A 13,590-nucleotide genomic window follows, 5' to 3' on the forward strand; every position below is an offset into this window, starting at 1 on the left:
ACACAATCTTATCCAACGATAACAAAATATTTTAAGTCTTGGGTCTGAGAGTCTAAATCTCATCAAACGGTGGTCTGTGGCTCAAATGCTGAATAAATAATGGACCTTGATATGAAAAGGTTTGAAAACCACTGGGTCCTGGTTTTGATTTCCTTCTGGTTTAGTGTCATAAAGTGGGTTACATGTCGCCTTTTCGACGGTTACTAACCCAATACCTAAGGATGACTGGACGTACCTGCCATGCACAGTCCCCAGTGAACATTCCTCACAAAGTTCACTGGCAATTTTATTTATAGTTTGTAAACATGCCTAAAAACCTAAACTTTGAAGAAAGGGAAAATGGTTAACCCTAATGGGGAATCCTTTCTTAGGAAAGGCGAAACAGCCAAAAAGAACTTAGGGCTAAGATTTAGAATTTAGATTAAAGACTTAGTAAACAGAATGTAAAAGTACAAGGACCTTAAAATTAAAGAGTAACGCGATCCCAAAAAGACTTTCTTTCAAAAACAAGATGGCGAGAGCAAAAATTCCTTGCTCTGCCTTTTTCGGAAAGGATGCCCTTTCTAAAAAAGGCTTAGCACTGAAGTCCAACCCAAACCATTCCCTAACCGCACACGGAATGTAACGCACTTTGGTAAAGGCGATATAGAAATGCAGACCATTTAGAATTTACCTGCTGTACTCTCATAAAGTGCCATATTGCTTCGGTCTTAGGGGGAATAAAAGTGGCCACCATGTTGCCGTAAACCGATAAACCACCACAGTACTGTATAAACCAGTGCACTTCATAACGTAGTGCTGTTATTTTAGATTGAAACGGCGGCCCAGATGAAACAGCATCTCAGTTGGGCAGTGACTTGGTAAAACAACACAGAAAGGCTGTTCAGGAGTAAACTGTGTGACATAATGAGTAATGACTGGCTTTCGTCTGTTGTTTTGTTTTCCCTGTAGAGAAAACCAAGCTATACTGTAACACATTCACTGTTCTTTCATCAGGGACTTCTTGGGGGAAACACATTGCTGTGTCATTTTAGATGTTTAGCTATAACCATTATTTTATACTTTGGGCTATTCAAAAATAGCACATCTACAAGCTCGTAGCGCGGCACTCGGTGCATGTAGATCTGCTATTTTCACAATGGAACGGAGTCAAACTAAATGTAATGCCTCAACTCCGACAACTCCAAGTGCTTGTCAGGGTGGGGGGGATCCCCAGTTCACGTTATGTTTATTTTGGGGGGGGTCACGGCCTGAAAAGGTTGAGAACCACTAGACTACAGCAGCAGGGTTCTCTATGAGGCAGTCCCGCTTGGAAGTGGCTGATCTTTGACCTCCAGGTCAGTTGGAATCAAAGGCTCATGACAATTTCAGGTTGTGTGTCACAACCTGAAATTCATTGGCTTTGAATCCCAAAACTGTACTATCTAACAGTACAGGTGAAGAGACCGTCGGCGTGGACTCTTCACGATGTCTTCTCGTTTCCTACCCGTCTCATTAATATCTGTCACTTACTTTGTATTCTCTGTCATGTGGAAGTTTTATGTAGCGCTTGAGTAATGTGCCGTCATCTGCTATTGTTTGCGGATTACAATTGGATTTTTGAGAATTCTCTTTGTAAGCAACAAGGCATTGTTGAATGCCGATTGTGCAGCATTGAGGATTTAAATGGATTGAACTGGAACGTTATAATGGCTAGAAGGTAAACAAACAACATTGGGTGGATGTTGAAGTTAATGGGGAGGGAGATGGAGGATGGCAGTATTCATATTTCCTCATTCACCACCTTGACAGAACAGCTTTAAAGGGAAGTGAGCTTAATATGTTTACCTGACGCCGTTGTTGCCGTTTCATTGTGTACTAATGTCACTTAGCATAACAGAAAATGTAGGATTTAGCTTTGCATTATAATGGAAAGGCATTCCTCTCAAAAACAAACGGTACTTTGGCATTAAGTGACAAAGTACCGCAACTAAATTGAAACAAATTTTGTTTCAATTTAGTTTGAAGGCGTTTGTCGTTAGTTATACACTACGTACATTGCAATGTAATTGAAGATGTAGTCCTGATTTATGTTCAATTCCATTTGTCCAAGTTTCTCACGCCACGTCACCCTTCCGTAACACAATTAGTGCAGTTTTCTGAGCAAATCTGCTGTACAAAATGTTCCCTTTTTCCTGATCTCTGCTCAGAGACAGTTTTACAAAAAATCCATGTAGATAAAACAATGAGTTTGAATAATTAACACACACAGAGTGATGGGGTTTGACTGACTAGAGTAGACTATAGCTTTAGCCAGAAATCACCCGATTGCATCATCTGGAAAATATTATGGGTGAAAGATTTCTGTAAAACAACCTTGTTGTAGTTGAGTATTTCTGTCAACTCTCTTGCTGCTGTTCCACATGCTGTAGGAAACTCTCCTCTCCATCCTTCTCTTCCTGCCAAGACTATTTGTTCGTCGCTTGTACTATCCCTACCAATTGGCACTTGGTTCTCTCCAGTCTGTGGAAACAAGACCAAAAAAATGTATCTACTGTATGATTAACCCTTTCAATCCGGGAATGTGTCATTTTAAGATTTCTTTGGCTATTAGAAAATAGCAGATCTACAAGCTCATAGCGCGGCACAAGGAGCTTGTAGATCAGCTATTTCTTTTTAAATCGTGAAAATGTGTGCAAATCTTTGTTCCAGGGGACCCGCAGAAGCAAAGATTTGAGTTACAAATGTTCGCTTTTTAGATTTGCACCCATTTTCACGTTTTCTTTCAAAAATGGCAGATCTACAAGCTCATAGCGCGGCACTTGTATATCTGCTATTTTTGAAAAGCCAAATAAATCTAAAGTGACACAGATGTGTTCCCGGATTGAATGGGTTAATAAAAAAAATAGCCAGAACAACCCTCAAGATGGAGAAAACACACACACACACACACACACACACACCCCCACACACACACACACACACACACACACACACACACACACACACACACACACACACACACACACACACACACACACACACACACACACACACACACACACACACACACACACACACACACACACACACACACACAAAGCCCCAGTGATATCCAGCTATAATTGGGGTTGTTTAGGGAAAAGAGTTTCATGTAGGCCTGCCTAAAAATTCAACCTGAGGCTGTATTTTGTGGGTTGGGGTTGATTATTAGAAACCCGTTTTTTTATAATGAAATGCCTCATTTGTACCAATCTTCTCTATTCCCTTCAAATACAGACACAGACACAGACATATAGATGTGCTGTGACGACTGGATGCGTCCATGGGTTCTCTGTAAACAGATCTCACCACACATGCCATGTAATCCTCATGGATTAAAGCGCTCAGTCGCCACGATTGATTTCAGTCATTTGGATTCCATTACAAGCCCGGCACGTCTTCTCTGAAAGCATGTCGTGCACCGAAATGAGAAGATCTACAAGCTCACAACACTGCCACGTGTGGTGATCTTGTAGATCGGCTATTTTCGGCCATTGGTTAATTTAAGATTGATTTGAAGTGGTCCGACCAGCAATAGAATACATGTTTAGAAGCATCTTCCATAAACACGAATGGTCGCAGAAAAAAAAAAAAAAGCAAACGTCAAATCCTCAATATGGTGATTCCTTCAACTGGTTGGCTCTATGTGGAACAGCAGCAACACAGGTTAACTCATTCACTGCCAGATCTTACTTTTTTTGCGTTTGCCCACTGCCAGAGATTTTTCATTAAAAAAAAAAAGTACTCAGGAGCCGAGATACAGATTTTTTTAAAATATTTAAAAAAAATAAAATTACGTTTTTTACGTCAGTGGCAGTATTGGTTAATTACGTCAATTACGTCAGAGGCAGTTAATGAGTTAAGAACCATAGTACCTCAACATCATTACATTTTCATGAGCTTTTATTTTTGCTTTATTCCATGAATCCTACACTCAATTAAGTCCATTAACACATTGACCGCCCGAGGTTAATCTCATAATGTACTCACCAGTGCCAACGTTTTATTGTTGTTTTTTGTTTTTTTCACGTCGCCATAGACCTCGTTAAAATCCTTAAGATTGATCTGTGCACTGTTTGTAAACATCGCGGACATCTCCCTGTGTCTACCAGTCCAAACCACGTGTCAAACGGGGCATCCATGTTTGAGTTAGAACGGTTTATGTTAAACAGTGATCAGCGAGGAGAAAAACTACAATCGAAGAAAATGGCGTCTCAGTGTGCGCTTTAGAATGGGAGCCGGCGTGATCGTCAAAACCGGATCCCAAATAATTCTGTTTCCGGTGGTGTTACAATGAAATGTGCCGTACTAGAAAATTGAAAAAAGTTTTTTTTTTCGAAAAAAAGGAAAAAGCACCACAGCCCGTAGGCTACGGGATCGGCGCTTAACCGTTGGATTTAACGGCCCGTAGAACTACGGGCCCGGCGGTCAATGTGTTAAGACCAGGAACGAATCTGTCATTTTAAGGTTTATTTGGCTATTCAAAAATAGCAGATCTACAAGCTCATAGCGTGGCACCGAGTGCCACGCTATGAGCTTGTAGATCTGCTATACATAACATATTTTGCTATACATAACAGCAACATATTTTGAGATGGGGGTGGCCAAATACATATCATTTTAGTTCCAGGGACCCCCAGAAGCAAAGATTTGAGTTACAAATGTTGGCTTTAAAATATATATTTTCCAAGATTTGCACAAATGTTCAAGATAAAAAAAATAAATAGCAGATCTACAAGCTTGTAGATCTGTTCTTTTTTTGAATAGCCAAAGAAATCTAAAATGACACAGATGCTTTCCCGGATTGAATGGGGTCCATCTTGATGAAGTCTGTAATCCGTCTCTCTCTCTCTCTGTGTGTTCTGTCGTCTCTCTCCAGGTGTTCCGTAGCGGCGAGGGCATGGGCATCCGTCTGGACAGCGCCTCGGCCTTCCAGGGCGCCATCATCTCCCCGCACTACGACTCCCTGCTGGTCAAGGTCATCGCCAGCGGCAAGGACCTGCAGATGGCGGCCAGTAAGATGAGCCGCTGCCTGGCCGAGTTCAGAATCCGAGGCGTCAAGGTAGGATATTTCATCTTCATGTTCTGAGCGAGTGTGTGTGTGTGTGTGTGTGTGTGTGTGTAGTCTGGCATGGCCAGACTAATATCACTGCGTAGATATTGGTCTGGATTGTCTGTGTGTTTCTTTTTGCACTGGCAGATTTGTCTGGTTTCCAGGCTTGTGTGTGCGTGCGTGTGCGTGCAGAAGCTTGCTGCAACTATTGAGGTGTGATTGAACTTTAGTACATATAGTGTGTGTGTGTGTGTGTGTGTGTGTGTGTGTGTGAGAAGGAGTGTGTCTATAAGTGGCAGCTGTGCTGAGGATGAGAGGGATTGGAGAAGACATTTTAAATGGTGATTCCAGGCTATTCAAGCTAATCTCGTTTTGCTGTGTGTATGTGTGTTGTATGAAGATGTGCACAATGTGAATCTGAAGAGCCTGTTCGTCAAGTGGCAATTCCAGGCTGTTCTAGCCAACATGGTACGGTTAAAGCTGTCATGCTGTCAAGACTCTCTCTGTGTGTGTGTGTGTGTGTGTGTGTGTGTGTGTGTGTGTGTGTGTGTGTGTGTGTGTGTGTGTGTGTGTGTGTGTGTGTGTGTGTGTGTGTGTGTGTGTGTGTGTGTGTGTGTGTGTGTGTGTGTGTGTGTGTGTGTGTGTGTGTGTGTGTGTGTGTGTGTGTGTGTGTGTGTGTGTGTGTGTGTGTGCGCGCACATATGTACAAGGAGGTTCCAGTAATGATACACTAAAGGCATCTATAATCCATTCGATATAACAGGATGCTCAGTGTTTTAACTAATCAATGACAGACTCCAGACTTCAATATATAATCTGCGTGTGTGTGCATATGTGTGCTGGGAGCCACTTAGGGGATATATATATATATATATATATATACACACACATTTGGTATGTATAAGGTATATGGTCAAATAAGAATCAGGGTTGCAAAAATATGTACACCCTTGATTAAATCAAATAATAATAATAATAATATTGCATTAGTTAGCATGCTCCCCATTGCTCTTAAGTATTGCACTGACCCTTTTTAATAATAATTTCTGGCGTCTATCCTGTTCAGTTCCTTGAAGATAATCTTCCTGACTGCCTTGATGCATGAATGATGGAGAGTGCTGGACTTGTCTCCCCCCACAGTGTCCTCAACAGGGTTGAGTTCAGGTGAAATGCTTGGCCATTGCAGCCCTTTCACCTTGTTGTTCCCTATAAGAACGCAGCAGTGCCCTTGGAACAGGATGTTTAGTGTCATTGTCATGCAGAAAAAGCGCCCGATGACCGGGACGACCAGATAGCCGAATTAGTCTGCATGCCACCCTGGGTTTGGCGCAAAATGCCTCCCAGCCAGGCAGACTGTCTGTGTGTGGTGTGTGTCATTCCCTTGCTCTCTGTCTGCCTTCCCTGTCTGTCTTAACCCATTAAGGGAGCGCATCTGTGTTATTTTAAGATTTCTTTGGCCATTCAAAAATAGCAGATATACAAGCTGGCCAAAATATATATTTGGCCGCGGACCCCCATCTCAAAATATGTTGTTCCAGCACATATCTGAGTTAAAAATGTTTGCTTTAAAACATATACAGTATATATATATTCAAAGATTTGCAAACATTTCCCACGATTTAAAAAAAAGATTGCTGATCTACAAGCTCATAGCGCGGCACTCAGTGCCGCGCTATGAGCTTGTAGATCTGCTATTTTTTAATAGCCAAAGAAATCTAAAAATGACACAGATGCGTTCCCGGTCTTAATGGGATAAGCTGTCACTATTGAAATAATGCAGAAGTGCCGAAAATATCATCTTTAAAAAAAAAAGAAAGAAAAGTGTCTGGCGGCACAGGGTTTGGATAGAGGGTAGAATCTTCAGTGAATTCATGATACCATCTCTGTAGTACAACTCCCGACACATTCAGCACTCATACACTTTGCCCATATAAAACCTGTCCTACCTCACTGTGGGGAGTGATGACCATGCACTGGATTCCCCAAAAGGGCCTTGGCCAGGGTCTGACTGGGCTGTTATTGGTGCGTTGGCTTCAGCAGTGGCATCCTGGAGAGTTGCTTACAGTGCATCAGGATGACAATGGAGATGAGATGCTCCAAGTGAGATTTTATATAAGGGTGCAACAGTTCATCCAACTATTCAAAAGTGGTGGGAAAAAGTACTCAAATGTTTTTTACGTAAGTAAAAGTATCAATACTGCAATGCAGCAATACTCTGATACAAGTACAAGTCCGGTATTAAACATTTACTTGAGTAAAAGTACACAAGTATTGACATCAAAATGTACTTAAAGTACTCGTTATGCAGAACTTGTGAAAGTGTTTCACAAGTGAAATAGCCAATCTACAAGCTTGTGAGCTTGTAAAAAAGCTACTCTTTTCAAATAGCTGAAGTACATGGGGATAACGTGATTAATGCATATTTTGAAATAATAATACAACTCTACAAAGTAACTAGTACTAACTAAAGTACAATATTTGCCGCTGAGATGTAGTGGAGTACAAGTAAAAGTAAAGGAAATTGAAAATAATCCAGTAAAGTAAAAAAAAGTACTTACAATTTTACTTAAAGACAGGGTGCCGTGATTTTCAGTGATCCCCCCCCCCCCAAAACATAATCATCAGGTATTATGGTTATACTAGGAGGAAGATTTTTTTCAAAAAAGTGTACAGAAATTGGTAAAATTATGTTTTTATGTGGACATGCCTCCAGTTCATTAAGTATACCTGGTTCTCACCTTAGCACCTCCTCCACCACCTTAGCACCACCCACCTGTCCTAGTCCCTCCTCCTCCTCATGCCCACACCTGTTGTGTTATGATAATGAGGGGGAGGGTATGTTTTTACTATGTCACTAAAGCGCTGTTTCTCTATTGACCCTCAAGGTTTCAGCCTCCAGGAAGAAACTCCAAATAGTCAGAGAAGACATAAAACACCATAAAACCATGAAAAACAGAAAAAGTGCAAAAACATGGCACCAGCTCTTTAAGTACAGTACTTGAGTAAATGTACATACTGTAGTTACTTTACACCTCTGACTGTTGTTACAACGATTATTTACACACTAGGTGCTGCTCCTTGATGCGCCCACTCTACAGGGCACTGCACTCCCCACTGTGTGAGTCCTATTGGACGATTATAGCAAGCTGGTTAGCATGCTGACTCAGACAATGTAACAAGCAACCTCATGGGTTCTCCATTGAGCTCTGGAGTGTGTTGACAGTCCATTTTATGGATGGCTGCACACTGTGTGCGAGAGCTGGAACACTATTGGTGTCAATAGATGGAGGAAAAAAAAAAACACCATTCATTTGCCACACATAAATTATGGAATTATTTCTCTGGCAGTAAGTATTAATGTGCTATTATACTCGTGTGTGCTCTATTCAGCTTAGATTGATATTTGAAACCCACTGCGGTATTAACCCATTAAGACCGGGAACGCATCTGTGTCACTTTAGATTTCTTTGGCTATTCAAAAATAGCAGATATACAAGCTCATAGCGCGGCACCGAGTGCCGTGCTATGAGCTTGTAGATCTGCTATTTTTGAAAAATCTTGATAACATTTATTTTTTTTAAACTGTTAGGATTTAGAAAACATTTTAAAGAATCGCCTCAGGTCTTAATGGGTTAAAATGGTACGGTGTTAACCACTTAAAGCCTACACAGTTATAGATACTTCATTGACCCGAGTCCCCCAGGGGCTCTATGCTCTTTTTTCCCTCTACATCAGATCTCTTGGCAGAAAAAAAAGTCCTGTGTACAAAGATCTAGTTTGGCCGAATGTTTGCCCCAGATTAAACCTTTGGATTATTAACCGGTTCGTTTCCAGCACAACATCTGGATATGTAATTAGGTTTTGCACACAGTATGAAGGGCATTATGATGATTAACCCTTTTAACTTGTAGATCTGCTATTTTTTGAAAAATAAATCTTTGAATATATATATATATGCGGGTTCCTCTCAAATGGTCACATTGAAATGACCGGCCTAATCTAATATATAGATTATTATTATTATTAACACATTCCATGCCAGAGTTTAATATCATAATGTACTCACCAGTGCCAGCGATTTATTGTTGTTTTTTTGTTGTTTTCACGTCGCCACAGACATCGCTAAATCCGTTAAAATCTGTTTGTAAACACACAGAGGATCTGTGTGAGATGCCCAGCGAAGACCGTTTCGATCTGCGATCCGCCATCTTGAAGCTACAGCGGTTTATGCTAAACAGCGATCAGCGATGAGAAAAACAACAACCGAGAAAATTTAGATTTAGTTTCCGCTTTAGAGTGGAGGCGGATGAGAACGAAAATCTCCGGATATGGATAATTCCGTTTCCGGTGGTGCTACAATGAAATGTGTCGTGGCGAACGAGGCCTACAATGAAATGTGAACCTGTGAGTAAAAAAAAAAGAAAAAAGACCACTTCGCCTAAATCTACGCGACTGGCACGCATGCAGCGCAATTAAGTAGGTTCGCGTAGATCGACGCGATTGGCACTCAATGTGAAGGAAAAGGAACAAATGATTTGCATAGCAGTTCATACATATCATGTCATTCAAAGTGCTTCCCAATAATAATGGATCAATGAAAACAGTGGTCGTTACAAAAGAGAACGTTAGATAAATACATCATTGACATGGTTCACATGGTTCAGTGCTCTAGGCTAGCTCTTTTCAGCAGCTTACAGTACATGCTCAACAGGGTCAGCAGGAGCATGCTGAATGAGATGCTTTCAGACACCTGTTGATGGACCAAATAGCTGTGGGATAAGTACTTATGTGTGAGGGGACTGGCCCTGAGAGGGTCTCAAGGCAACCTGCCTCTTTGTTGAAACGTAAACCCCTTTAGCCTTCAATACACAGTGGATCTACAGATACAAAGGAATAGCATTCTCCAGCTTAATAATGTGCAGACATGTCTGTGTTTGTCAAAGTGTTCTTTGTATATATATATATATATATATATATATATATATATATATATATATATATATATATATATATATATATGTGTGTACTTATTTGCGGTCTATCATGAGTTCATATAACCTTACTTAATAAATGCGTCATGTCACTGAGATTGATCAATTGAGCTGTTCATGTCCCCGATATACTGTAGCCCCATAACACTCAACAGATATACTGTAGCCCCATAACACTCAACAGATATACTGTAGCCCCATAACACTCAACAGATATACTGTAGCCCCATAACACTCAACAGATATACTGTAGCCCCATAACACTCAACAGATATACTGTAGCCCCATAACACTCAACAGATATACTGTAGCCCCATAACACTCAACAGATATACTGTAGCCCCATAACACTCAACAGATATACTGTAGCCCCATAACACTCAACAGATATACTGTAGCCCCATAACACTCAACAGATATACTGTAGCCCCATAACACTCAACAGATATACTGTAGCCCCATAACACACAACAGATATACTGTAGCCCCATAACACACAACAGATATACTGTAGCCCCATAACACTCAACAGATATACTGTACTGTAGCCCCATAACACTCAACAGCAACGTTCTGTTTTCACACAACCTTTTCTTTTAGATGACATTAAGTAAAACACGACCACCTTACAGATATTAAATGGAACTGGCAAGTCCCATTTGGGCTTAAATGGTAATCCTTGAAAGCCACAATATTATTCATGATATTATGTATTATAAAAGTTTTCCGCTGTGCAGATGCGTTTTGTAAATTGCGATATGGATGAGCCGTTGTTCAAGGAGGAGGACAATGGGATGCTCAGAGATTTATTTGTGCCAACAAAATGCCTGTGGGCTTCTATTGTGCAGCGGAAAGAACTGAACGACGGCGGCATTACATGAGCAACATTCATTTGGCAGGTGCTTAACGTTAGAGAGTAACAGCAGTGGTTTTTAATTTAACTGTTGCATTGTGTGTGTGTGTGTGTGTGTGCGCGCGCCGCTTATTCGTTTTGTTGAGTATGAAGTGTTTGTCCTTTCTTTGTTAACCTGTTAAAACCGGGAAAGCGTCCTTGTCATTTTACGATTTTAGCGTTGGCTATTAAAAACAAATTAGCAGATCTACAAGCTCATAGCGTGTCACTTCGTGCCGCGCTATGAGCTTGTAGATCTGCTGTTTTTGAAAAATTGTGAAAATTGTATATATATATTTTTTTTTAAGGGAACATTTGTAACTGAAATCTTTGCTTCTGGGGGTGCCTGGACCAAAATAATTTGAGATGGGGGTCTGTGGCTAAATATGTATAATGTTGGGGGTCCTTGAAATGAAAAGGTTGGAGAACCGCTGATAAAGCAACATAGGTTTTTCAGCATAATTGTTAGGATTTAGAAGGCATGTGTAGAATCTGCTTCAAGTCTTAATGGGTTAATGCCACTCAGATTTGACTAGCTTTAGCCGAACTCATACACTGCAAATAAGCAAGATACCGCTTTGAGAGAGTGGGTGTTTTGAGTGGTTGAGGTTAACACTTATAGTCCACCTGGAAGTACACTGATTGTGCATATTTTACTGGATACCGCACCAGAGCACTGTCTCTTAAGGGTACAAGGACAACCATTTGTTTTGTAAAACAGCAGTTTCCTTTTAGTAGACCAACAACCGATGATAGCTGGCCCTTCGGAACTTACAAGCTACTGTACAATGAGGAACTGAGTGTATCGATGTTGTACAGGCTTGAAGTTCATGTTCTGTCCTCTGTGCCACTGGTATTTCTATAGAAATGTATTGAAGCGCTGACACACGTGTAAGTGCTATTCACAGAGGAATACGGAGTGGGCCTTGAATATATTATAAGAAACATGTACAGTATTTGCAATGTGACTACGCTATATACATTATATCACAATTATGTGTAATATGTCTTTTTAAGAACCATACCAAAACATTTTGTTGTGTTGATTGTTCAACGTGAATATTATTCAGAATTGAAAGTGGTGAGAAAATCCAGTTCCCACTTGAGTGTGTGACCTTCATATGCATATCGTAATTGTGTCATTCTAAACTTCAAAATATCAGTCCTTTTGGCTGAAATAAGTCTCTTCCATTGCTATTAGCAGTTCAGTGATAACCCTCACAGTTAGCGTGCCTATCTCTGAACCCAGGAAACCGTATGGGGGACGGTATGTGTGTGCTGTGTGCACGTGAGTGCAGTGCACAAGCACTCAACAGACTACCGCAGCCAAATGACCGTTGAGGAATGCTGACGGCCGGGGGAGTTGTCGGTCGGATTCCTGGTCCTGTGATCAGGGCCGGTGGCCTTTGAGAAGGTGATTAGTGGCTGTGTAAGAATGCCTCCCATAAGATTCCATAGCCCTTGCCACAGGAGCCAGGGCCTTATTAGAGGTCCCTCTGCGCACACTGAGATGTGGTTGCAGCAGGCTGCATCATGTTGCATCTCCTGAAGAAAATGCACCTTTTTCTATTTAACCCATTCAATCCGGGCACGCATGCTGTGTCACCATTATTTTATACTTTGGACTATTCAAAAATAGCAGATCTACAAGCTCATAGCGCGGCACCGAGTGCCGCGCTACGAGCTTGTAGATCTGCTATTTATTTATTTGTTAATCGTGAAAAATGTGTGAATGTATATATATTATTTAAAGCGAACATTTGTAACTCAAATCTTTGCTTCTGGGGATTCTACAAATGTCTTCTAAATCCTAACAGTTTTTAAAATAATATTGCTATAATATATCAGTGGTTCTCAAACTTTTTTCATGTCAAGGACCCCCAAAATGATATGCATTTGTCCGCGGGGCAAAGATTTGAGCTAAACATTTATATATTCAAAGATTTGCACACATTTTCACGATTTTTCTAAAATGGCAGATCTACAAGCTCATAGCGTGGCACTCGGTGCCGCGCTTTGAGCTTGTATGTCTGCTATATTTGAATAGCCCAAAGACATCTAAAATGACACAGATGCATTTCCCGGATTGAATGGCTTAAACAATGCCACGCTCACCTTGAGAGAGTGACACGCACATATTTACTCGAGGCTATCTGGGTGCTCCACTACATGCACTGTCCAGCTGGGTCGGAAAAGTAGCCGGCTGGGTGAACGCACCTGCATATGTGTGGGGGGGGGTAGATGGTGCAGTAAAATGGTCTATCACACATTGTATCGCTCTATCCTTGACATTTACATCCTTGAGCAGCTTTCTCCAGATGAAAAGCCTCTTTTGCTTTACATAGGACTCCCTAGGGCAAATGCAGGCCTTTTAGGCTTATAGAAAAGACATCTTTTCAATAAGTCGATTGACAACATGAAGTTAAAATGTAGTTAAAGCTTGTTTTATATGTACATCTTGTCATTTTGTGACTTTGCACACACATTACCACTAAGCCAATTAAGGAAGGATCTCCATACCAAATTGTTCAAATCTCTTCATGGTGGCGCTACAACAGCCCACTTCACGTTTTGGCCTATAACTCTTGAACCATAGGTCGTAAAATCAACATCTTTGTTTCCCTGGATTCCTT

The 13,590-nt window shown here is 41.0% G+C and overlaps 1 protein-coding gene across 1 annotated transcript in view; it reads left to right on the plus strand.

Moving 5' to 3' along the window:
- Window positions 1–13,590, plus strand: part of LOC308102440 (pyruvate carboxylase, mitochondrial-like) — a 445,486-nt gene that overhangs the window by 222,471 nt on the left and 209,425 nt on the right. The window contains exon 12 of the mRNA XM_080452156.1: window positions 4,901–5,083. Within this exon, the coding sequence (XP_080308282.1) occupies window positions 4,901–5,083 (183 nt within the window). The remainder of the gene's footprint in view (window positions 1–4,900; window positions 5,084–13,590) is intronic.

Source organism: Gymnoscopelus braueri (genome assembly GCF_963280865.1).
Source record: "Gymnoscopelus braueri genome assembly, chromosome: 15".
NCBI classification, from domain to species: domain Eukaryota; kingdom Metazoa; phylum Chordata; class Actinopteri; order Myctophiformes; family Myctophidae; genus Gymnoscopelus; species Gymnoscopelus braueri.